This window comes from Tachypleus tridentatus, chromosome 7 (assembly GCF_004210375.1).
Source record: "Tachypleus tridentatus isolate NWPU-2018 chromosome 7, ASM421037v1, whole genome shotgun sequence".
In the NCBI taxonomy this organism is placed as follows: Eukaryota; Metazoa; Arthropoda; class Merostomata; order Xiphosura; family Limulidae; genus Tachypleus; species Tachypleus tridentatus.
The window spans coordinates 55,731,449-55,758,410 of NC_134831.1; the positions used below are offsets into that span (position 1 = coordinate 55,731,449).

General features: G+C 33.1%; 2 protein-coding genes across 5 annotated transcripts in view; one reads left to right on the forward strand and one right to left on the reverse strand.

Moving 5' to 3' along the window:
* LOC143255703 (uncharacterized) overlaps positions 1–26,962 on the reverse strand; it is a 150,315-nt gene that overhangs the window by 6,627 nt on the left and 116,726 nt on the right. For all 4 annotated transcript variants that reach the window (XM_076511776.1, XM_076511777.1, XM_076511778.1 and 1 more), the window contains 12 exons: positions 26,575–26,756; positions 24,061–26,015; positions 23,555–23,735; positions 11,895–12,112; positions 10,939–11,094; positions 5,692–5,933; positions 4,300–5,016; positions 3,556–3,727; positions 1,879–2,100; positions 900–1,019; positions 522–661; positions 61–237 (listed from right to left, as the gene is read on the reverse strand). In XM_076511776.1, coding sequence (XP_076367891.1) covers positions 61–237; positions 522–661; positions 900–1,019; positions 1,879–2,100; positions 3,556–3,727; positions 4,300–5,016; positions 5,692–5,933; positions 10,939–11,094; positions 11,895–12,112; positions 23,555–23,735; positions 24,061–26,015; positions 26,575–26,756 — 4,482 coding nt within the window. The remainder of the gene's footprint in view (positions 1–60; positions 238–521; positions 662–899; positions 1,020–1,878; positions 2,101–3,555; positions 3,728–4,299; positions 5,017–5,691; positions 5,934–10,938; positions 11,095–11,894; positions 12,113–23,554; positions 23,736–24,060; positions 26,016–26,574; positions 26,757–26,962) is intronic.
* On the forward strand, positions 13,525–14,969 carry LOC143254897 (protein FAM200C-like). The gene is made up of 3 exons (XM_076509808.1): positions 13,525–13,571; positions 14,252–14,408; positions 14,640–14,969. The coding sequence occupies exons 1-3, from the start codon at positions 13,525–13,527 to the stop codon at positions 14,928–14,930; spliced, it is 495 nt and encodes a 164-aa protein (XP_076365923.1). The 3' UTR covers positions 14,931–14,969.

Genomic DNA, 26,962 nt, shown 5'->3' on the forward strand with positions numbered 1-26,962 from the left:
TTTCTGATTTATACTGGAAAGATAAACAGCTGCATAATTTGAGCTACACAGCCACAGTACCTGATGCGGAGCTCCTGCAGGAATAAAAACAGCATCTCCAAGACACTGGACAATTGCATAACCCTCTACACCATACTCTTTGTACAGTCTTTCTCGAAGCTCTTCATTAAGATACCAGCTCTGATCATGAATGGGATCATGGTGTGCTTCAGGCTTTTCTCCATGCTCAAGGGCCACCTATAACCACATTTTAGGAGATAAATAACTCATGTTATTCATACATCTTTAAAATGCATTTTACTCATTAAGTTGGGCTTGCATCCTTAACATTTTCAAAAACACCATGAAACATGGAATCAAACTCTGAAGCATGAAATAAAAGAATCACCCAGAACAAAAGTAATGGTTTAAGGTAATTTTTTTATTTTCAGTTTTAGCTAAAAACAAACAAAAAGAAAAAAAAAATATGAAGAGATTATGAGACTGCAAGTAATCCAGTTCTATACAATAGAATAACATACTTTATTAAGAAGATCCCGAATCTTATCAGCATCTCTAGCATTATAGATGTGCCACAAGGCTCCTGGCTTCATCCCTTTTTCTCGAACTCGCTTCTGAGTCAATACCTCACACCCACCATCTTCTATAGCTTTAAATGCCTCTATTAACAGTAAACAAGTACTGATATAAAAAGGTGATTATAATGAATTTAGAGTTACTCTTGTCATCAGTTAAAGAAGCAATAATAAATGTCATATCCCAAAGAAAAAGCATTTCAGCTCATTTTATCACCAATTCACTAATATAAAGACAGTACTGAATTTCTGACTTATTTAAAAATGTTTACCTTACATATTAAATAAAAAATAAAATTGTTTAGGTTAAACTTTGAAATTAACCTTCAATGTAGTCATCATTCTTCCCATCTCTAGGAATTCCCACATAAACCATAACATTTACAGCATCACTGACGTCAAGATGAAGGTTTGTAGTTCCTTTCTTTGAATAAACAGCTGAACCTGAAAAAAAAAATCTTACTTAAGCACAGCAGTTATTAATGTGCAATTTTTTACATCTGACAAGAAAGTTAACATGATTACCTAACCCCTCATGTTATCCAGTCAAAAAAAAATCCATATTTCAAAACATTAATGCTATATTAAACACATCTGCATCAAATATGCATTTAGCTGTAATTAAATTTTAAATGCTTAATTGAGTCATTCATAATTACTCACATTAAATACAATATAACAAATTTTACCTAACAGTGAATCTATTTGATGGACAGGCATCATTAGTTTAAGATCAGTATGATTTTTGTTTTCATGGGTTCTGATTAACTGACATCTGCCCATTTCACTAGTGTATTAGTCTTCACATGAAAGTGCAAAAAATAAAGAAAACAGTGTATGCAAACACTAGTGCTCACACAAGGAATAAGAAATTGCTGAAACATACATATATTAGAAGAATTAAGGCAAACACAAAAACCACACTTAATAGAATTGTAGTTCCACTAGTGATAAAGATTTAGGTTTCAATAAAACATCAGAGCATCCTTTCACATTCTGCATTTGAACTAATGAAATTATTAGCTGTCAAAAAATCTTCAACAAATGTTTCAAATCCACAATCTTCAATTCTTGGACATTAAATTTCTTAATCTAATCAAATTAACTAATAAAGATATTCCTATTGATTCAGTATAACTCCAAATAGTATTGGTTACAAGTTAAACTATCCTTCATCTAACTAATAGATAACTATCAGAAGTAAAACTATTCTGCAATTGAAACTTCTTTTTAACTTGAAATATCAACTAAGAACTTAAAAGTTCTTAATACTTCCTGAAATTAAAGATATCAATGGTCTTACCATAAGCATTATACATTTTGGGACCCAAATCTGGCCGTACAAAGCATTCTGGAAGTCGTCCAGCTAGATTCAGAAGTCCATTTCTGTGAGTGTACTCTGGCAAAGGAAGAACATTCATTAAATCTTGGAAACGTGAAGGCAGTAGTTCACTGAAATCTTCACCTGGTGGCCAGTCCTTCAACTTGAGCAGCATATAGTCTCCATTATCATCTTTCATTCGCTCTATTCAAAGAAAAGTCAAGATTTTTTACACTAAACAAATCTATAAAACTTAGAAACTGCAATGTTGTGCTCAAGTCAATTTGTACAAGCTTGCATAATAAAAGCTGGCTGCTTTCAAAAAGGTGTTATGTATTGAGAAATATGGTTAAAATATATCAAAGTTAAACAAAAATTTCTGTTTGAAATTAGATCCTATTAATCATATGAATAAAAAAAGCATCCAGTACTGGAAAAATTATTACAAATGTATTTTGTATTACTCAAGTTTATTTTCAAATAAGCTGCTTGCAAATGTAGCAGGTTATCTCATATAATAAGTCTTCATTTGCCATAGAGTTTCATATATTTTTTAAAAAATCTTGAAAGACATTTTTGTTCGTGCAAAACTAAAAATTTCACATAATAAAGTGCCTTTAAAATAGAAAACATTTTTAATCAATAATGACATTTGTTCCACAAAATAACTTTCTGCAAACTATTCAAACTAGTTCTAATATGTTGTGTATCATTTATATTCCCCAACAAGCTAATACATATTTCAATTCCACAATGTTGTTGTATCTAAAGTAGAGAAGTGAAAAAACATGGAATGACTACAAACAAAATTATATACATACATTTTTGTTTAAACACCACCTCTGACTAAGTAAGATCTTTAGATTTTTTCATGATCAAACTCTTGATAAAGTAATGATGTAAAATAGCAAATTTTTAAATTTATGGTATCAAGAAGTGAAAAAACTCTTCAATCATTACTTTTTCACTTATTTTCTTTTTCTTCTACCACCAATAATGGAAATAGTGTAACATTTTATTCCCCTAGCAGATAAACTTGTCATTTCTGTACAAAGCATATTTAATCTTTAAGCCTAATGTTTATTTTAGACACTTGTATTAAGATAGTTGGAAATGTATAGCAACTATAAAATAGTGATTTTAAAAAATATAAATTGTCACTGTGTTTCTGTAAATTTCTTCTTGTGTATGTATGTGTCCATGTTGCATTTGCATATCACCTGAAACCTGTAACTATTTCTTTCATGTGTGCATTAGCTGTATGGCATTGAAAATTAATGAAGTTGTAGCAGTGACTGTTAAGGCTAACTGCCATAGATTAAAAGTAAACTCGTATTCTGTTAACAAAACATATATAAACTTTAGCCCTAATTGTAACCTTTTAGGCATCTGTTGAAATTGGAATTGAGAGGTAATTGTACTGCATTACTTATAAGCCACAGAGAGGTAAAAAAAAACATAACATGCTTCCTTACACGTTTATGTTACTGAAGTAACCGTCTTTAAAGTTAGTATGTAAACATAAATGGAAAAGTACCATTGCACAATTAGTCAAAAGGAATATTGGGTTTCCTTATGAGATAGTATGCACAGATTGACTGATGCACATTATTTATTTAATTACACAGAGTTAAAGAATGTTAGTGTATCATAACTTACTAGAAAAACTTTCAAATCCATCCCAAAACTTCTTCATAGGCAAGTTTGGAAGTATTGCACCAGTTCTGCAATTGACCAGGTCATTCTTAACATCTCCAAAATCTCGAATAAAACTTTCTGGGTGCCACAAATTCATGTCTAACTTGGAAGTCACATTAATAACCATCACAGGCTGGAAAGGCAGAAAGAAATTAGCACTCGATGTATCAGGTTAAAATGGCAAGAAAAAATTACATCTAACCTGGCAATTCACAGAGCAATAAAACAAAAACTCAAATATATTACCCAGAATTACAAAAAGTAAAACAAAACTCATCTTCATTCACATGCATAAAAATAATCTAATATAGAAATAAAATGGAGAAACATTAAATTATCCAATTTTTATATAAACAAGTGTCAAGCCAAAAAATGTGGCATACTCGTATAAATTCTTGATTCTTTTACCACAGTTCTAGTATTTAAGCCACCAGTTTCTGCAATTCTTACGTGTATGTAAAAATTTGAAGCAAAATAACACAGTAATTTGATGAATTATTAAATAGTTATCTTTTAACACATCTTATCAAAAAATTGTTTAATGCATTGTGAAGGAAAAAAGAAATTTGTTGTAATATATTTAAAAACAATTATAGAAAATTTTAGTGTATTTTGAATTCACGAGTTATTGTGTTGAATGTTAATGTTGACATCTTCATTAATAAGGTTAGAACATTATAAAATTCAATAAGGAAACTTTAATACCTGCCCACGTTTCCATTGTTCCTGGAAAATACTTAGATTTTTATTGTGTTGAGAATCGTGCAGAACCAGCAGCTTCCCGTTACATAACCAAGAGTGAGGAACATTTGGATAGAGTAGTATACTTTCTGCCAATGTAAAAACCCTTATTGGTAGTAGCCCCACACCCCTTTCAACTTTGGGATATCGACGTACAAAATATTTTAGTTGTTTTTCTTCTTTAACTGTCTTGTCTAGTCTGCCTACTCCATGCTCAATGACACATGAGATTACCTCTTCCAAGCTGCTGGTCAGTGTCTTTCTCTGATTGTTTATAACATTACTGTTGCTACTACCACCATTTCCATTTTTTACACTTGGTCTAATCAGAAGTTCTCTTAATGTTGAAAAACTATCATTCCTTTCATCATCACTGCCAGGTATTTCATCACAAGTTCTTTCAACTAAAGCCGATGAACTTTCATTACCTTTCATAAATCTTTCATTCTTTCCTCTGTCCAACATTTTTCCAGAGGAATTTAAGGCTACATCAGCTAACCAGCTAAGAGGTGATCCTCCACTTTCTGAACTATAACCACATAAAGCTTCTTCTTTGTTGATCAGGTTGGAAACACCATTGACTTTACAAGACTTTCTAGTTGCCCTTGTTTGTCCTGCCAAACCATTCATAGGACCAGTCTCTCTCTCTGTAAAACACTTGGTCACAGCACTCATGAGTTGCTGAAATATACAGATGGTTAAAAATAGATCATTACTTCACACATCACACCCACACATTTACAATCAATATTCTCCTGTATAACTGTTACTGAACTGCTAAAGATTTTGTAACAAGGCCATTAGGATGAGAAAAAAAATAAGTTAATAGTTGAATAGTTCAAATATTTTGTATTGTATTCGTAAAAATATAATATTAATGTGTCTCAAAAATAAAAAGTATTGGAGATGAAAATTAAATGGTGGCAAAGTGATGTTTAAAAATTGCAGCTTCAAATAGAACTGTAAACTTGATTGTAATTATAGAAGCAATGAACATTAGAAATTTTCTCTCTCTTCTGAAACTTAATGTTCACTGATGAAAAGTACAATTGAGAATTACATTTGTAATTATTTTTATACTAGAACTTTTGAATTGAAATGATTGGTTTTTTACTTTGTTATAATTTGTATTGTATTATATGTCCTAGTTTAATATGAATCACCATAAATCAGACAACAAAGAAATTTTAGTTACGTTTAATTGAATGCAATAAAAAAGTACACAATGAAAAGTTCCTTGCTTTTTACTGTCAGTTACTTTCTTCTTTCATTCATATCAAATGTTAATAACTGTCCTCTCAGATATACATTTTGACAAACTAAAGAATCAAGTAACACCACTAAAATATTCCTTACCTTGCAGATACCATTAGTGGATTTCTTGCCTTCTGTATTTTTTTCCTTGGAGTTCTGATGACACTTACAATATGCATTGATGTTCCATCTTACTCGCAACTCGTGCAACTTCTTCCCAACATCCCAAAGAGCTGTGTCAGCAATGATTTGAGTCAACATCAGCTTGTCTTGTTCATGGGGTAATCTGTTGTTACAAAGTAGCCATTGGTACTCATCTCTGTCTTTGGGTGGACATTCCTCCTCTGTATAAATATACATTTCTGTGCAATCAGAGTATATAATGACAACACTGTTTAGAGCAGTTTAATGAAAACTGATACTAGTACATTATATTAAGTTTTGAAAAGTTAAATAGTATGATACACATGTTTTTTCACATCCTGTAAAGATAATCTGTTCATTCAATATGAATATAAATGAAAATAGTTATTAAAGTGCTTTGTCTTACTCATTGAATGCTGATAATGTTTTAAGGCATAATGTCATCAGCACTGCCACTTTAACAAAATAAATCAAATATCTAATATCTGTACATTTACACACAACAAAAGAAACACTAAAGGACAACCATTTTTGGTGTCTCATGTAAGTTATCACAGTCAGGACTTTTGGCAAGAATAGTGTATGCTAATTTAGTTGTTTGCTATAGGGATATGCTAATTATGATCATGTAAACATTGAGAAACTGCACTTAGTATCTAGGGTATATTATTTATAGTTAGGATCAAGCAGTCAATTAGCATTCAAGGAATTTCTGAATTCTGTATCAGAAATGAAATTTACTGTGTCTAGTCAGTCACTCAATGAGGAAATTCTGTATGTTTTTTGCAATTTAGATACACTTACCAGTCTTGTAATTTCTATTGAAAGGTTTTTTTGTGCATTTAGGACCTCAACTACAAGTGAAAACAGCTTACAGAAGATGTTAACGAAGAAATAAGCTAATTTATTATTAGTAAATGGCCTGGACTTGACCTTATTTTTTACCAGATAACGCCAATGGAACCTGACGAAGTTTAGAAGATTTTACAATACTAGTATTATTAGCATGATTATTTTGGGGAAAATTATATAGAAATTTGACTTTCAAAATTACCTCACAAGTACAGGGCAAGATGGGAAATATACAAGAGATAAAAAAACAGTATAAATTAAAAAAACCAGAGGGACAGCATTAAAAGCATTTTCAAGAAAGAAATAGAAATATAACAAGAATGATACAGAAAACTGATGGAAGAAACAGAATATTTAAAAAATTAAAAACAAAAACAACATAACAGACAACAACATTAGAGAACTATGGAAATGCTATGACAAAAGTGAAAAACAAAAACAATACAATACAGAAAGGCTTTAATGAAAAAATCTGAAGTACAGAAATAAAGCTGTGACATATGAAACATTTGGAAAAAAGAATTGATTAATACATAGATCAAGCCAGCCTCCCTTCTTTATGCATTCACCTGAGACTTCCAACAAAAAAAAACAGTATTTATTGAAAAGTTCGGAAGAAGAAAAGTATTTGGTCCATACCTATTACCTCTTCTGATGTGCCATCTGCTACAGCAGCAGACTTCCTATGACATTACCAACTCTAGTACCAAAATTTAGATGGCTAGTTCAATAATATCACCAATTGAGAAACCAATGGAATATGATGGAAATATACCATGTAAGGCATATCAGACCTCAGTCACAAAATAATATCCAAAGTGAACAGATATAATATCAAACAAAATATTAACCTTGCTGTCCTTGTAAAAGATCACCTGTAACAATATTAAATAACCTTCTACCTGAGAAAAAAAAAAAAGAGAGAGAGAGAGAGAAATTACAGATAAATTTCAAAAATATTTTGAAAGGCTTGATGAAATTATTTAAACTGCATCTATAATAAGTCAAACAGTGTAGCTGTTATGACACAGAGGTTTGAAAAACTGAAAGAGAATTTAGATGTGTCCCGATACACAAAAACAAAGACTGATACTTTTTGTAACATTTTTACTTAATTAATAAATTCATGCTTATATAACAAGAAGACAATACCCCAGGAATGTCTTCAAGCCTAACCAGATTAACAACGAGCTAACAAGACTTCATAAACACGAATTAGGTGGATTTATAGAGTGAAATTTAGTTAAGAATATTTTCATTTAACCCAAAAAAGGTAAGTTCATTGGCATATTGATGTTAAGCTTTGAAGTATATGTTGATCAACACTGGTTCAACAACTACAACAGTTTGACCCAATTTGGTAAAAAACGTGGGAAATTACCTTCATAAACAGAGAAAAAAGATTAAGTGATGTGAAGAGGAAAAGTTGGAAACATCTCTACACCTCATTACTGTGTGAATGATTAACATTAAAGTAGTGTATCTGGAACTGATTTTATGGGAGAGACATGCATGTGATATGAAACTAGATTCAAATATTTTCTCAGTCTATGATAAAGAAAAACAACCAAACATAAAACATTAATGAAGTCTTAATGGGGCATTGCAAGATATGAATCTTTGTAGGTATTACTTCCACATCAGAGAGTATCAGATGTAGTAACTTTTTAAGTAAAATGAAGGAACTGAGATGTGAAATTCTCACATAAGGACAGCTCAATATCATACTTAAAAAAAAACAAAAAACATACAACTGGAGCTGTGGAGGTCTTCCAGTTGCTCAGTAGCATAAATTACATGACTTGCTCAACGAATATCAAGATATTTTTTTTTCAGTGAACCTCATAACTTACTCTAAACAATTAAAATATCTCAAACTGAAACTCAAGCTGCAAATCCAATACATCAGTTAGGCTCCAAATGGTTCCCTCTTGTAAAACATCCCCAGTCTTTCACAAAGGTAGAAGCTGCAAGTAACATGGAGTCATAGAGCTGAGTAATGGTTCATGGATATTGCCTATTGTACTTGTGAAAAAGAACAAATCCACAAGGTTCAGTGTGGACTATATAAAGATAAGTTAGTGGATACCTACCTATTGCCAAGGTAGGACTTTAGATGCTTTATCAGAATCAAATGATTTCAACACTGATACATTTATTCTGAAGAGTGGATATTGGAAAGTACAGTTTGAAAGAAAACAACCTTTACTGCAGTAAATGAATTGTGACAATTTGTGGTGTAACTATTTGGATTATGTAATGCAACTGTTACATTCCAGTAACAAATGAAGTATGTTCTCTCATTTACCTTAAAATACTGCTCATACAGTTGGATGACAACTGTAAGTGGGAAGACCTCTGATAATGTTTATAAAGGATTAAGGAAAGTTCTGGATTGGTTGTAAAAAGAAAAATTTAATCAGAATCACAAAAAGTGTAAATTGTTTCTTCAATAGGAAAGTTTCCTGGGACACAGTCAGCAAAAGGAAAAGGGAAACCCATCTAAACTGAGCATGATCAGAAATGACCAATAAGTTATTTGAGTGAGTTAAGATTTCTTGGACTGTGCTCCTGCTATCGTTTTGCAAAATTATTTTCTTAAATAACCAATCCTCTACACATTTCTTGAAAATCCAAATAAGCTTTGTTGCATTATTAATTGTAAACAAGAATTCAATGAATTAAAGGAAGAATTAAACATTACTCTCATAAATATACCCAACTTGTAATGATCTACTCAGACACTTATCCAAGTGATTCTGCAGTGGGATCAGTGTTATCACAAGTACAACATGAAAAGAACATGTGACAACCTACTTTATCAGAGTAATAAATGATACAGAAATAAGATATTGTACAACTCAGAAACTAAGAGTTGTTTGAGTCCCAGGTCATTTCTATCATGACCTACATGAGCAAAAGTTTACACTTTGGACAAAACTTGTAGCACTGAACTGGCTAGTAAACTTATACAATCCAGAAGGCCAGATAGCAAGACGTCTTCAGAAATTTCATACACACAAATTTATACATTGCCCCAGAGAGAACCAATGAAATACTGACATATCCTGAAAACACTATATTAATGATCAGTATAAATACTATGAAAATTGGAAAGCACAAGATAGCAAAAATGACCCAACTAAAGTTGTGCACCACTGAAATGAAAGATGTTCAGCAAAAAGATCCAAGTTTAACTTCAGTTATCAATATATCAAAAAAAGAAGAGAAAAGACTTCATGGTAAACAGTTGCTCCATACAGCACAAAGATAGTAATATACTGGTCATGCTGGGATTCAATATGCCTATAAGAGGACTTTACATCAGAAATGAGAAAATACCAGTGGAAAGAAATGGAAGTACCATCTGAAGTCATTGTATCTACATTCTGAGCACTCAGTTATCTCTACAATCTTCTAGCAGCTGGACACTGGAGAAAGTTAGAATGGTTCTATTAATCTGAGTGACTGGGAACTGTAGAGAATCAGTGCAAATCCTTTGATCTATGCCATGAATGAAAAGGTTCACAAGAGAAACAGCATGGTCAACTACAACAAAACTGTGTTAGAGCACTACTTGAAAAACATTTACTGCTATATGCTTATTCCTCTGCCTCAAAATAACAATGAAAATGAACACATCATGGCTATAATGGAATAGTTCCTTAAATGATCAGAAGCATATTTATTTTTAGTATTGTTATAACTACTCCCTTTAGATATTTACTACCATTCACAAGAACTCACAAAGCAGCAAGCTAATATTATTGTTTCTGGCAAAGCAACTATAGCATCACTGGGATATAAGGATACAGTAATTCTAAGAACCCGTAAGTGAAAACAAAAGGATTAAATGTTACAATAAAGATATATATTCTTTATTTAAATTTTTTGTTTTGAAATTCATAAGCTACCTCATAAAATATCACATAATATTCATTAATATCAACATAAGACATTTAACTCTTTCTTTTATAGTTTTTGTATAAATTGTATTAGCTACTTTCAAATCAAAAATCAATCCCCATATCAAAATTATTCATACTGATTTAATTTAATATTACTATCAGCTCAGTTCTCCTTGAATATACAACTGTGTACAGTGCATACATGTGAAAAAAAATATTTAAAAAGGAAGTAAACCTGTAACTTATTTGCTTACTGTTTTTCCTAGCCTTGCTAGGGACAGTCTATACAGAAAATAAAATTGTTATAATAAAAATTATCTTAAATTGACAAGCCTTGCACTTACCTTTTTTCTTCCTCTTTGTAGTTTCTGTAACAAATTAAGAACTTCCGACAAAAACAAAGTGAAAAGTAATATTTACAACCACGAGTAATTTAAACACTAACCTTTTACTGTGCCATACTTCCTTGCCTTATAACAGTCTATACAAACAACAAAGCCACACTTGTGACAAACCCAGTGAATGTTGAAGAGAGTTGTTTCACACACATCACACATTTCCCGAACTCCCTGCACTACCTGTTTCCAGGTTATTATCTTGTCTGCAAAAGAGAATATTAAGAACATTATAGTACTACTTCTATTTTATTAACATATATTCATATGTATTCAACTATATGAAAGACACTGAAAATTTGCCTTATTTTTTGACTGAAAACTCTAAAATTCCAGCTTGTTGCTGATGGATATAAATTACAAACACAATTACAAAAAATAATATTCTAAAGTAACTGAAAAGGCCAGTTATGGTATTTAAACCATGCCATAAAACTGCCAGAGAATAGAGGAAGGGCTTTACAGAATTTTAAAAATCTAATAAAACTATCTTGCTAGATAAATTTTGAGTACATGTGGTTATGGTATTGCTTCTGCTAGTACTTTTATACATTGTAGCTTGAGATATAAAAAATTAAAATTATTTGGCATTTTTATAATTTCAACCCTACCCATTAAATTATTTTTACTTTTTAAACTTCCAGAACCATTCTATCAAACTTAAATTTACATAAAAACATTCACTGGTTTGAGTTCTTAAGTACCTAGGTCCAGGTAAAGATTAACAAGCATTTGCAATTTTTTAAAGATTTCCTTATTGCTTTTCATTTGCAGTATACTTTACGTAATAGTGCTCTGATCTGAATTTATTCCGGAGAAATGAAATCTTATTTATAAAAAAAATTATCCTCTCATCAAAAGACATACTTATGCAAGTGCATATATTCCAACTACATGGATACATTGATAACATATATACAAGGATCATGTCTTTTCAGTCTTAATAATAACAAAGAAAATCAGTTTTGCTTCTTTATTGTTACTTTTGCAACTAAATACAGCTTACTTTCTGACATGTGTACACTCTTAGCTTCTCTTTCCTGGTTCACCAAGTCACAGAACTGGTCACCCACATGGGTCAGCAAGAACTTGGCTGTATCTAAATCCAAATCATCAGGAGGAGAATCAGTAGTTGGTATCCATAATCTACAATCTTCTTCTGAAGCATCAGAAGGCTCAGAAAATCCTGCACTGAGAACTGCTCCATTCTTTCCATAACGAAGTCTAGTTGTAACAGAAACACAGAACATTACTTTTAACCAGTATTAGTATCCAGAGCTAATATTCCATGCAGAAATGCATTTTGCTGCATACAAATAGTATCAGCTTTTTAATATTTAACTGCCCTTTCAGAAAACTGTTTGTTGAACTCTGTGCAAAGGTACTCAAGAATAGTGCTAGCTATCCCTAATTATGAAATAACAAACTAAAGTCAGTACCACTTGCTGCTGCTAACTTATAGGCTACACAAATCAAATAATGGAAGTGGACCATCACCAAACATACTGCACACATGGTCCCAAAGTGTAGTAATGAGACCTATACCAAGGAACCTTGAATAGATGTCTGACACACTAACCACTGGCCCAAGATCATTTGTACAAAAAGCATTAGTATTAGTTTCCAATGTTAATTTGTATACTGGGACCTGTAAATATATGCTCAGTATTTAAGGTTTGTTTTCGATATGATGGTCTATGAGTAAATTGTGTGTATGAAAAGCATTATTTAGTATTGGTTCATTTTTTAAAGTGGAACTCCTCTATGGCTAAAAATTTAAAACACTGGATACTACCCTATTCAAATTTATTATTTAGGAACCCAAAGAATCTATTCACTCAGAAACCTTTTGAGAAAAATTCACCATGTACACATTCTTTTATGATATCCAACCATAGTACAGTAAAACCTGTCTAAGGCAGAATCACACGGGACCGAGTAAAATTTCCAGCTTAAATAGAGTGAAAATGCATTTCCTTGATTATATATAGTTTTTGAGCAGAATGTTATACTTGCTTGACTCAAGGAAAGTAAGAAGTTTGTGAATAAAGTTATTATTCTGTTTATGCTATATACATTACAATAAGAACAAAAATAGACATTCAAAATATACATAAGTACAAAAAATCTTAATCAAATTTATTTGAAGAAAATGTCCATTTCTACCTGTTATATTTTTCTAATAGGTTTTCTCATGTGGTTAAAAGAGAACTCCAATTCTATGAACATTTCATGAAGTTCATTTTTCCCCCTTCATTTTTGTACACAGTTTGATAGCATTAACATAACTTAACACTTCCGATGAAGAATTTCTATTTCCTCACTATCTTTTCCATTTTGTTCATCTTCTGAATCTCTTACACAGTTACCATCTTGCAATTCTATTACAGATTTTAAATAAATTTCATCAGTTTCTATTAAAACATTCTTGTCAGCATTCACAAAACTTTCCATGTTCACAGAGTTATCTGCATCAATCTTCTCAGAGTTTGGATTTCACTAGAATCATCATAACAAACAACTTCTCCACAATCTCTGCCATTATCAAGAATACATCCACAGTTTTGAAAGCACTTATTACACATTCATCTTTTATGTATTCAATTGAATGACTTAAAAATGCAATTGCATCTAACATGTCAATTTTCATGGTAAGTTCAGATACTCTCTTACAGTCGTCCATGTTTGCAGTAGTATGCTGAGGCATCAATTTTCTGTATTTCAATTGTATACACTGTATAATTCCATTATCTAGTGGCTGTAGAACTGATGTTGTACATCAGGGGGTTCCCAACCGGTGGGTCGCGAAGCCTTGGCAGGGGAGTCGCGTAGCCTTGTTAGAAGTAGCTTGGGATAACATTAATTTTATTTCATCAATTACATTTTCATGCTCTTACATTTTTTTTGTTTCAGTGCAAAGCAAAACGTGTGCTACGTTAGTTCAATGTCATTAGGTGATATTATGGGTGTATGTATGCGTGCCTGTGAGTGAATGTGCCTGTTTGAATGTGTATGTGTCTGCAACTGTATGTATGTGTGTGCTAGTGAGTAGCGAGTATGTGAGTGCACGTGCATGTACGTATGCTTGTGTGTCTGTTTAGCTGTGATTAAGTGTGTATGTGCTCGCTGTCGACACGTGTGTCACATGTCCGTTGCTGATTAATGGATGACGAATCAGCGCAACTGGCACGCTCCCTTCCCTCCCAATACTTACCCCATCATTACTCTACCTGCACCCCCCACAAGTAGTCAGTGTAAGATCTACAGTTGCCAAAGTGTTCATTATTCAACATTTTTAATTTATTTTAACAAGGAGATAAGTAAGCAGTAGAGGTGAGTTGTGTCCATGGCTAAATGGCGCAGATACTCAGAATGCTACCTCAACAATGGCTTCACCACTGTGCTCGCCAACGACGGCATCGAGAAACCACAATGTGTTTTGTGCCATGCTGTCCTGAGTGCAGAGTCGATGAAACCATCAAAGGTCAACCGTCATCTCGAGATGAAACATCCAGAACATGCAAAGAAGGGTTTGGATTTCTTCAAACGGCATGAACAGTGTCTTAAAAGCCAAAGAATCGATAGAAGTGGGTCGTTTCAGCAGCAGAGTGCAGTCGTAGTGGAAGCTTCATATGAGATTGCATTTGAAATTGCTAAACAAAAAAAGCCTCAAACGATTGGAGAAACACTTCTTAAACCCTGCATGATGAAAGCAGTAAATCTTATTTTTGGAGAAGCCAGTGCAAAGAAGATACAGCAAGTATCCCTGTCAAATAATACTATACAGAGGCGCATTTCTAAAATGTCTATTGATGTGAAGGAACAGGTTTTGATTGAAATCAAGAGTTCCCCTTTGTTCTCCTTTCAGCTCGACGAGTCAACAGATGTAAGTTCATGTTCTCAGTTGCTTGTCTTCGTGAGATACATTAATTCAGGTGACATCAAAGACGAATTCTTATTCTCAGTGATGACGAGAAACCCACTTGTTGAGAAATTTATATGCAAAAACGGCTCGTTTGGGCTGAGAAAACACTTTACATAGAAGAGCGAACAACGTTTCGACCTTCTTCGGTCATCGTCAGGTTCACAAAGAAAGAGGTAACTGACCGGAAGCTGACCACATGTTTGAAAGGGGTTGTGTAACTGTGTGTCAAATGTAGAGGCGGTATTAGATGTTTGAATATATAATTTTATTTATTATATTAATATAGGTATAAAGCGTTCCTTTATATTGGTTTATTTTGGGTTTAAGTTGTTGTATAAGTAAGGCTTCTTTAATTTTACGTTTGTTTATGTTTGTTTCTTTATTTAGTATTTGAGTGTTTTCTATGGTTATGTTGTGTTTATTTGACTTGCAGTGTTGAAAACGTGTGAAGGTGACTTTTATGTTCTTTGAATCTGGTTTCCATTTTCTACTTGTTTCTCAATATAGAAGTCGTGGCAGTTTTCACATTGTATTTTATAAATAATGTTGGTGTGGTGTTTGTCAGTGTAGTTTTTACATAGTATAGACCTCAGTTTTGTGCGGGTTTTGAATAAATTTGGTATTAATTGGAATGTCATATTTTGTTACTAATTTTGCCAAATGTTGGTTATTTGTTTGCTGATGTCGGGAATATATGGTATACAGCAGTATATGGTTTTCGTGGTTTTTTTGATTAAGTGAGCTGTATTTACTTTAGTTGGTTGATTTTGCTTTCTGTCTAGGTGTGTGCGTATAATGTTTTCTACGGTTTGTGGAGGAAACTTATTGATGTTGGTGAAGTATTGTTTTATTTTGTCTAATTCATCGTTAATTTTATCTGGTGAGCATAGTTTTATGGCTGTGTTTATTTGGTTTCTTAGTATGTTGAGTTTTGTTTTGTTTCATGTGCTGAGTCCCAAGGAATGTATAGTCCAGTATGGGTGATTTTTCGTGGATTTCTGTTTGAAATTGTGTATCAGTTCTTGTAATTTTGAGGTTAAGAAATGATATTTGATTGTTTTCTTCCTGTTCACATGTGAAGTTGATGTTGGGATGTATAGAGTTAATGTGATTGAAAAAATTAAGTATGTGTTCTGTAGATTTGAATTCACCGATTCACCGATTCACGCACACCACAAATATACGGCATCCCCAAACCTCATAAACCAGATTGTCCATTACGACCAATAATGTCCACATATGAATCGTTTAATTACAACCTTGGTAAATACATAGCATGGGCATTCTCCAAATATGTAACATCAGCCAGCTCATTTATCAAAGACTCTTTTAATTTCAAGTCTAATCTAAATCAACTTAATCATAAAGCCTTAATGGCCAGTTTCGATGTTATATCCCTCTTTACAGAAGTTCCAACCACTGAAGCCTGCAAGATAGCCTTAGAACTCTATATCCAAGACCCTAACCCAACTACAGAAATTCCCAGTAACCAGTTAGCAACCCTCATAGAATTCACCACGATAAAGACAAACTTCATGTTCAACAACCAAAACTATATACAAACAAACGGCCTAAGCATGGGCAACCCAGTATCACCAGTTCTAGCCAATATTTTTATGACACAAGTTGAAACACAAGCAATTAACACAGCATTACATCCACCACTATACTGGTATAGATATGTAGATGACACGGTTGGTGGATTCAAATCTACAGAACACATACTTAATTTTTTCAATCACATTAACTCTATACATCCCAACATCAACTTCACATGTGAACAGGAAGAAAACAATCAAATATCATTTCTTAACCTCAAAATTACAAAACTGATACACAATTTCAAACAGAAATCCACGAAAAATCACCCATACTGGACTATACATTCCTTGGGGCTCAGCACATGAAACAAAACAAAACTCAACATACTAAGAAACCAAATAAACACAGCCATAAAACTATGCTCACCAGATAAAATTAACGATGAATTAGACAAAATAAAACAATACTTCACCAACATCAATAAGTTTCCTCCACAAACCGTAGAAAACATTATACGCACACACCTAGACAGAAAGCAAAATCAACCAACTAAAGTAAATACAGCTCACGAATCAAAACCATGAAACCATATACTGCTGTATACCATATATTCCGACATCAGCAAACAAATAACCAACATTTGGCAAAATTAGTAACAAAATATGACATTCCAATTAATACCAAATTTATTCAAAACCCGCACAAAACTGAGGTCTATACTATGTAAAAACTACACTGACAAACACCACACCAACATTATTTATAAAATACAATGTGAAAACTGCCACGACTTCTATATTGGAGAAACAAGTAGAAAATGGAAACCAGATTCAAAGAACATAAAAGTCACCTTCACACGTTTTGAACACTGAAAGTCAAATAAACACAACATAACCATAGAAAACACTCAAATACTAAATAAAGAAACAAACATAAACAAACGTAAAATTAAAGAAGCCTTACTTATACAACAACTTAAACCCAAAATAAACCAATATAAAGGAACGCCTTTATACCTATATTAATATAATAAATAAAATTATATATTCAAACATCTAATACCGCCCTCTACATTTCGACACACAGTTACACAACCCCTTTCAAACATGTGGTCAGCTTCCGGTCAGTTACCTCTTTCTTTGTGAACCTGACGATGACCGAAGAAGGTCGAAACGTTGTTCGCTCTTCTATGTAAAGTGTTTTCTCAGCCCAAACGAGCCGTTTTTGCATATAAAGAATTCTTATTCTGCAGTGCACTTGAAACCACAACAAAAGCTGATGATGTCATGGAAAAAGTTTCAACTTTTTTTCAAGACGAAGATCTTCAATGGGAAAATGTGTGTGGGGTTTGTGCGGATGGGGCACCGGCTATGCTGGGATCGAAATCAGGATTCCAGTCGAGAGAGAAGAAGCTAGCACCTCAAGCAAAGGGCATCCACTGCATGATTCACCGATATACTCTCGCCAGTAAGACTCTCCCTGCCTCTCTGCAGGAAGTGCTTGAATCTGTAATCAAAATTGTAAATTATGTGAAGACTCAAGCACTCAACACTAGCCTATTCAAAGAACTATGCAAAGACATGAATGCTGACCACAAAATCCTTCTCTTCTACACAGCAGTACGTTGGTTGTCGAAAGGAAACGTTATTAATCGTGTCTTTGAAATGAAAGATGAAATAAAGCTATTCCTGGAGACTCAAGAAAGGAAAGATCTTGTAGCTCACTTGAAGATGAAGCATGGAATAAAAGGGTTGCGTACCTAGCCAACATTTTGACCAGCTGAACAAGCTCAATTTGAAGCTTCAAGGAAGGGAAACACATGTTCTCCTTTTTCAAGATAGTCTTCGGGCCTTTGTTTCCAAACTGCAGAACTGGCGTCGGAAAACCAATCTTGGAAACATCGTTGTGTTTGAAAAACTTTGTGGAGTGACGGATGAGTCTCAGATCCAACTGGATCAGTTCCTCAAGGATGAGATTACCGAACATCTTCAGTCTCTAGAAAAGGAAGTCGAGTGTTACTTCCCTGAGCTATCACAGGAACAGGAGGCCCTGGTAAGGAACCCATTTTGTACTGAACTTGATGTATCCAGCATCCCAGATGATATCCAAGATGAATTTCTGGATCTAAGGAATGACTCTTCAGCTCATGATCTCTTCAACGTGAAATATGTGACTCAGTTCTGGTGCGCTATGTATCAGTCATACTCCAAAGTCAGCATGATAGCTTTACGTGTCCTTGTTCCATTTGCTTCTACCTACTTGTGTGAGGCATGATTTTCCACTCTTGTCAATATAAAAACAAAGAATAGGAACAGATTGGATGTTGGAGATGACATGAGACTGGCTCTAACAAACACTCAGCCACGAATTTCAAAGCTTGCTGCTGAAATGCAACATCAGGCATCTCACTAGCTGGGTTGGATAGCTGTTCAAACCTATGTTAATATTATTCTAAGAAATACATGTTCTTTTTGTGAATTCAGGTTGGACCAATGTGATTTAATTTGCTAATAAATAATTACAGAATTTTTAAGTATTTTTTTTAGATGTTTCTTTTCCTCTCCTTCACAGAAAATAAAAGAAAAATTTAGCTGCTGACAGTAAGCCCTAAGTAGGGGGTCACATGGGCTTCAAACTTTTAGGTAAGGGGTCGCGAGTGCCAAAAGGTTGGGAACCACTGTTGTACATGGAGGTAAAAAGACTAAATGAACATTTGATAGTTTAAACAGATTATTAATTAAACAAGAATTTATTAATATTTAAAGAAATTATTAATGAAATAAGAAATGATTATTCAATCAAAAACATTTTTTCCACCTTATTCAGGTTCTAATCCTACTTGTAGAGAAAATTATATATTTTAAAACAGATGGTATAGGTAGAGAAAGCAGTAATAGAGGAGCAAACAACATTTCAACCTTCTTTGGTCATCGTCAGGTTCATAAAGAAAGAAAGGGTTATTGACCAGTAGCTGATTACGTGTTTGAAGTTGGTTGTGTATTAATAAATATATTCAACATCTAAGCACACCCTCTACATCCCTACATTCAATTACACATCCGCATTCAAACACATAATCAACTACCGGTCAGTAACCCTTTCTTTCAGAAAAGGTTGAAACGTTCGCTCCTCTATTAGTGCTTTCTCTACCCATACCAGCCGTTTTTAAAGATATAATAGGTGAAATATAATAGTTTTCTGTCCAAGTTATGCAGGTTCCTCCATATAGGGGCCCTTTTATAAGAGAAATCTTAAGAAAATGTTGCAAAATTTTGATATTTCCGGCTTGTACAGGTTTCTGTCTTAGACAGGTTTTACTGTATTTACAAATTAATTTATATATCATATTTATTAGAAAGTCATTGGTTTGACGGCACGTTCAGTACTAGGATGTCATTCACATGAACATGGAGAATCCAAGTTTATCTTGGATTTCACTCTCTGAGTTTTGTTATTTTTGGTGTAAAAATCAACTGCAGAAAATCTCATTCTAATCTGTTAACACTCTCAACACGAGTTTGGTCAAATGTAACAGACCACATGAACTCTCTGTACTCATTTAAAGTCTTTATAGATCTTAATACTTCTTATAGCTTGAATATCTTCATAAAATTTAACAGTCTTTCAGTTAATATTACAAGTCTTTCACACCAAAAATAACTATATATATCTATTTATAATTAAATTTTATTGCCCAGTTTGCTCTTTATACTGTGTCTACCTACTAGCCATACCACCATTATAATTTGCAAGTCACTTGAGGAATGTAGAACTCTACTGACTTACATTACCTACAAGCTGCTTGCACATGTGCCTCATTCAACATTTTTGTTATAGTGTTATATTTTTTACTTTATCAAATTTCAGCTAACCTAGAAATCCTAAAAGCAAGAATACAGATGCTAACAGAAGAATCTACAGGGTGAGTTCAGAAAGATAAAAGTGGTTGTTGTATGATCAGTGGCAAATATCAAGAAAAATGTAACCCACTGGCAACAGTTGTGTAGAAAATGAAGCCAACAATTTCAATGGTAAGAACACTTGTTCACTATTCCACTGCCTCACAAAGTTCCAAGATGTGTCAAACCTACCAACATCACTAGTTCCAGACTGGTTTTTACAATGTATGATATAAAAACCAGTAATAAAAAATGTCACATATATCTTGGAAACTACTACCTAAGCTTTGGGACACAATTTCCTGAAAACTGTTCCTAACAAAGAACAATCAGAAAGCTTGACAACAGCATCAGTAGACCATTTCCAAAAACATCCAATCCTCTTTCACTCCAAAACTCAACTTTGTGATCCAACTGTGTCTGAAGAAATGGTACACCTGTCAGTTTCTGCATCAGCTCTATGGAATAATTTGTAATTGTTAAAGGAACTTGTATAACATACAAAAGAAAAAATAAATCTGTTGACAGGGCAACAATCAAGTTTTTCTCAAGCTCTCTGTGGTACTTCAATACAACACTTATTGGGCTGGTGCTTTTTGATACCAAGTGGTTCCTGCAGATATGAAATTAGTACGAATAACACCTTGACATAAGAAGAAAACAATTCTCTCTAGCATATCCAAAAGAATAATTGCCAAAATTTGTGTCAGTTAACACTAAGAAGTTCTTTGTTGTTCTGGGTATTACTCGGAATTTAAGTAAAATCCCATCATATGAAAAAGTCAATGACAGACTACAAGTAGATTTGAGAAACTTAAGATTGTAAATAATGCAGCTTAACATGGCATCACACTAATTCAGATATTAAACAAGACCACTCAAAACCCAGGACTAACTAAAGCAGTTCCTTTTTCAAATGGTGGTGAAGCATTATCAGGAATATCCAAACCCGTACAAAGTCCACCACTGTCCAATGAATTTACAAAAAGCAGCATTAATATTGATCCTGTTGTGTTGCATGCATTGTTGTAAATAGTTAACTCTACTGACCAATCAATGAATATTGGGGAATTTTTAAAATTGCACCAATTTAGTTTCATAGGAAAATGAATAAATCCAGAAGATAACTTAAAAGCAAACATGATTTCTGAGTGGTACCATAATTAGCACCTATATATATTTGCCCTTTTTTTTCATGTAAAAGCAGAAGACATGGGAATACTTTTAAAGCTCAACTCAAATGATGGGAAAAATACAAACCTTTATAAGTTTGTTAAGGCATGTTGTTTAACCAGTGCCACAAGTATTATCTACTGCATATTACACAAAGTTTTTAGTGTCTTACATTCAGAATGTTATGAAACTACTTTTTGTTTATGTTATACCAATTAGTGTAGCATAAAATCTTAGCTAATAATCTATATTTTAACAGTACACAAGTTTTAAGTCAATATGGCAAAATATTAAAAAGTACTGAAGTTCTCTCAGTGACAATACACATTCTTCCCAGACATCTTCTCTATTTTATCCACCAATCCTCCAAAAAGCAGGACATTACATACAAATTACAATAAAATCTTAATACCCTTTAATTCTGTTTGGTTACAGAGCCTTCAAAGATGAAGTCAGACCCCTCTTGCCACACATCTGTCACACTCTCTCTTTTGGAACTTGTAAATAGTTCTCTTACATTTAATTATACATTACTTATAACCAATAAAAAGCTAAGGTTTAAATCTATCACATGAAAATATTGTATAGTGCAGTGTTCAAATAATTTTCAATTTCACTCAGAGTACAAAATTTTGCTCCAGTGGAAAATCTAACAACTATCTTGGACAGATTTATAATAGCTCTCTTGTCAAATAGTTAGAAAGCCAAGGAGTTAGGGAAAATTGTCTACCTTTTGCATGTTATTAGTGCATTATTTAATTAAACAAAAATTAAGTGCATTACTACCACTAGTATAAAAAAAAAGTAGAGTTCGGTGTCATTAATAATAAATGAACAGTAAGAAAACAGAAAAGGAGACTGGGTTGGTACTTTATTTCTTGTTTTTCATGTTTATTTATTATTATAAAACTAAATAAAATGTAAAAGTACAGATCTTCTTAGGTTAGTTAAGATTAGATTAAATAAACTAAGTAATAATATAATAAGAATGCTTTACAAGGCACAGGGCAAGCAGCTCATACATAATATAATATGGGATGCACATTCCCAGTGATTTGTAACTGATAATGGCATAGCTAGTAGTTAAAACAGTTCAAAGGGCAATAAAACAAACATTAATTATAAATAGGTACATAATATTAATCATCTTAAAGCTACTTAGGATAAACAAATGTAGTTTCATGTTACAATTTAAAGTCATTCTAGAAAGAAAAAAACTGATAATTTTTGGTCATTATTATAAGGTCAATCAGATGGATCTATCCCAATGAAAGGGTAGAAAAAATTGCAAGTAAAATATGACATTTCACTGAAAACAAACATGAAATGTACATAAAGGTTTCAGTAATTATACAAAGGAAGTTTGACACTTTTGAGATGAACAAAGTATTTTTATCTTAACATTATAATAACTTTGTGCACATGGACTACTTAAAATATATATACATAGAGAAATGTTTATTTTAGTATATTAAAATACCTCACTAAAATCACTGTTTCTTTGTGTAAGACTGCCAGATTTTGTGAAGATATATACACTATAGTTAAAGTTGAAATTGTTAAATCTTTAGACTTTAAATGAGTAAAAAAGTCACGGGTGCTCAAATTTACTGAGCCTGAGTTGAGAGAGTTACAATGAAGCTGACAGGATGTAAAATTTAAAAATATGATGTACTTTCAAGTACAAGTTCAGTTTTTTCCTGTAACATAATTAAATTAGCAGTAGTCATGTGGTAATTGAAACAGCTAGTCCTGTAATTACATAAAAACACAATTAAAACATTTCTGGATATAATATGGAAGGGATGTGTCAGAGACTTGATGAATTCAGCCAAAATAACATTTCCTGTTAATTTACATTATAATTTATATCCAAAACCATAACAAAAAAACTTGGATTGTTTTCTTAAATTAAAAATATACTATAATTAAGCACTATCATAACTTTTAAACTGGTGTACTTTAAAGTATTTTGAGTGAAAATTTTGATCTAAGTAGGTAGCTTGCTCAGTCTTGGAAATTAATATTAAATACTTTGCCAGAGTGAACAGTTAATAAATGTTTTACATTCTGGGCAAACATTTTTTAAAAGCAACTTATAAACATCTTTTGGTTACACTGACATACTTTCTGAAAGCGTAGAACCTGCAGAAGATATTTGGCATTTTCTTATTTCTTTGGTGAGGAGTCATTCGACATTCTCTACACTTTGACAACTTGGGGGCTACTTCACAACACGGACCATTCTGTAAAAATGGCTCCCCTGTTCTTTTAAGTCGAGCTATTGATGGTGTTTCAAAAGGTTTGACTATGAAATAATAAACAATATGCATTACCTCACATTTTCACACATATCTCATAAGCTAAGCTAGATACCAAATACAACTTTCAATATTACTTGATTTAAGGAGTGCCACTGATTATAAAATGAAATTATTCTATAGACAAGAAAACTTCATATAAAAATGAGAAAAGATAAATAAACATATTACCAGAGTTACGTTTTTCATCTCAAAATAGGTAACAGACTGCAATATGAAAAACAATCCCATAAATCTAGATTTTGTTCTTCTCAATAATATTCTAAAATATCTATTAATTATTTAGTTTTTAAAAACAGTAGAATTACTTACGAGCTTTCTTTTTACGAGGAGTATCAGAATCATTTCCTCTTGCTTTTGGTCTTCTTCCTCTCTTTCCCTGTTTTGCTGGTCCTTTAACAGTTTCAGTAATTATTAAGTTGGACTCTTCTTTTTGAATCTTTGTATCACCATCTTCAGAATTTCTCTCAATGCTATTTTCTCTCTGTTTGATTTTCTTATGACTACTTCCTTTTTCTTGTGTTTTTGAGGTTCGTTTTCGAGGGGTTTTTCCCCTTTTAATTTCTCTTTCAGTTTCTGAGGCAGAGCTAGTAGAATCCTCCTCCTGCGCTGCAGGGTTATTTTTAGTCTTAGTCTTACTAAGCTCTTTGTTGGAAGAGTTTTTCTCAGATGACTTAGAATTGACTGTAGAATTACAGGCTGAGGAAGCAGTAGAAACTTTGGGACTATTCAAGTCCATGTCTTCTACTTTCACAACAGCAACTCCAGGATTTTTCACTAAAGACTCAGCATTGTCAATATTTGTTTTGTCTTCATTTTCAGAGTGTCTCTGCAACCAGGCTTTTTTCAACTTGGTATGGTTTGTATTAGAGCTTCCACTACTGGAGCTGTAGTTGGTGTAGGTGCTCAGTGCTGGACTAGGGGTAATTCTAACTTCTGTATCTGAATCCAAAGTTTGACCTTGTCCTGTACTAGCACTACTGATTGATAAGGGAATTTCTGAGATGTCTTTTGAATTAGCTGCTGTAGCTTTGCTCTTGTGCCTGACTTTAGCATGTTTGCTGTAACAGTGAAAAGACTCCTGGGTTGAAAGCTGGGATGAGCTTACAAAGGAACAAAACGAATCCATGAAACTTGAATTTTGCTGTGTCACAACCATGGTACATGTAACAAATGTAGGTACTGTTGATACCATGCTGGCTGAAGTGATATCTTCAGTCCTCACAGTCTCAATATTAGGGTGGGAGACTAAGTCTTCTTTGTTTTTTGTTCGTTTTGAACAAGTGTCTTCTTTTGCAAGCCTGCGTTTGGTAGAAGCAAGTACAGGAGTACTCTGTAAGTTCAATGGTTGTATTTGAGCAAGAGATGTGTTGGAAACAGATGGGATTGGCTCATTAGTTGGACTAGTTATAGGGAGGTTATATACAGGTACAGTTTGCAGTTTTGTGCTTGACAAGAGCATTGGAGAAGGAGACTGCCTAGTCATTACAGTTGGAATGGACGATTTTTTGGTTAAAGGCGATGTTGATGATGTTCGATCAACAGGTTGTGTCTCACAAGTGCATGAAGCTACTTGAGAATGTGATTCCAAATTTAACACACTACTGGTCTTACACAGTGATGTATCAGGATGTTTAGAAATGTTAGAAGTTTGATGCATGTAAGGATGGACTAGAACTGAACTTGGGACCCCATCAACAATTGTCTGAGTTGCTGTAGTGGTGGAGACTGAGCCCACAGTAGACGTATAGATTGGATTTGGCACCAAACCTGCCTGAATTAGGCTGTTTGAGAATGTTGTAGCTGATAATGATACATTTCCTTTAGCAGAAATGTGGCTAATCGAATAACCCCCTGAGAATGTCTCAGATGGGGATGAGGATTGAAGAGTTAGAGCTCCATGCTTTAGCTGATGTTTTTGATATTCTTGTTTAACTAGATTTTGAGGTTGGTCTTGAAGCTGAAGGGAGTACTGTGAGGTTACCATCTTTTTAGGGGAACTGGTATTTTGGTGAGCAGGAGCAGGGCTTGAAACAGAATAATCATATGGCTTAAAAACTCCATCCCCACCAGCCACCATCTGAGGAGAACTTGAATACTCCTGTACGAGCTTTAAAGACTGTTTTGGAGAAAGAGCAAGTGGTCGAATTTCAGAGGAATTACTTCGGCTATTGCTAGGTGTACCTGTGTGGCTTGGACCTCCTATTACAGTATAGTCCTTTTCCAGTAGAACTTCAGATGATGTACCAACAGATTGTATGGGAGCACTGTAAAATAAAATACAATATTGATCTCAGCTTACACAACTATTTTATCAACTCTTTTTACCGAAACTGTACTACATTAGTTAAAAGTCTGTCTGGATGTTACTGTAGAACAATTACTGGATCTTTCATTTCAATATTTTCATATTTCATAAACTAGGTATGTGGAAAATTCTGGTTACCTAAAAATGTTAACTTCTGGTTGAAATATAATAAAGTTCTTCTAATGTATATTCAAAACTGAAATTAGTTTACATTTACAGAATATAAACACTTGAAATAGCCTTCTTTGCAAGATTTATAATGTGATATTTGAGCAAATCATAACATTAAATCAACAATATTTAGAACTGAATAGTGTTATAATATTCTTACTTCAGTAGTCTATTTAATTTCCAACAGTACTAGGTACAATTTTATATTGCTTCAATTAGCTTATAAACATCATGTTCATTTTTTAAAGTAATCTTTAGATTATTTGATATAAGTGCTAGAAACAACTTGAGTAATTAAATAAAATCCATGTCAACCTGACACATCAAATAAGAATATTAATACACACATTATGTTTTTGCTTTCTTCCCTAGCTTTCAACTGGGCAGGGGTGATATACATATGCTGAAAAGGTTGGTATCCATAGAGACTAAAACTGGGTTCTGTTTTGGATTGAGCTGGACCAGGACTTGGTCTGTTCTGTTTAGGAGAGTAGCACTCTTGGTTCACCCTGGAACTGCTTGCTTGTTGCTGTCAATGGCAGAAGATTTAGGTAGATGTTTTATATGTAAAATGTACAAACATTATTTTTTTATAATTAAATAATAAAATTTGAAGCATCAACTTATACAAAAAAATCCCCCCCCTTATGGAGCTAAGTCAAAATAGATATAAAAAAATTAATATTAGAGCTGTATGTCTAAAAATAAAACTAGTTCAGTTAATAGTTTTAGGTT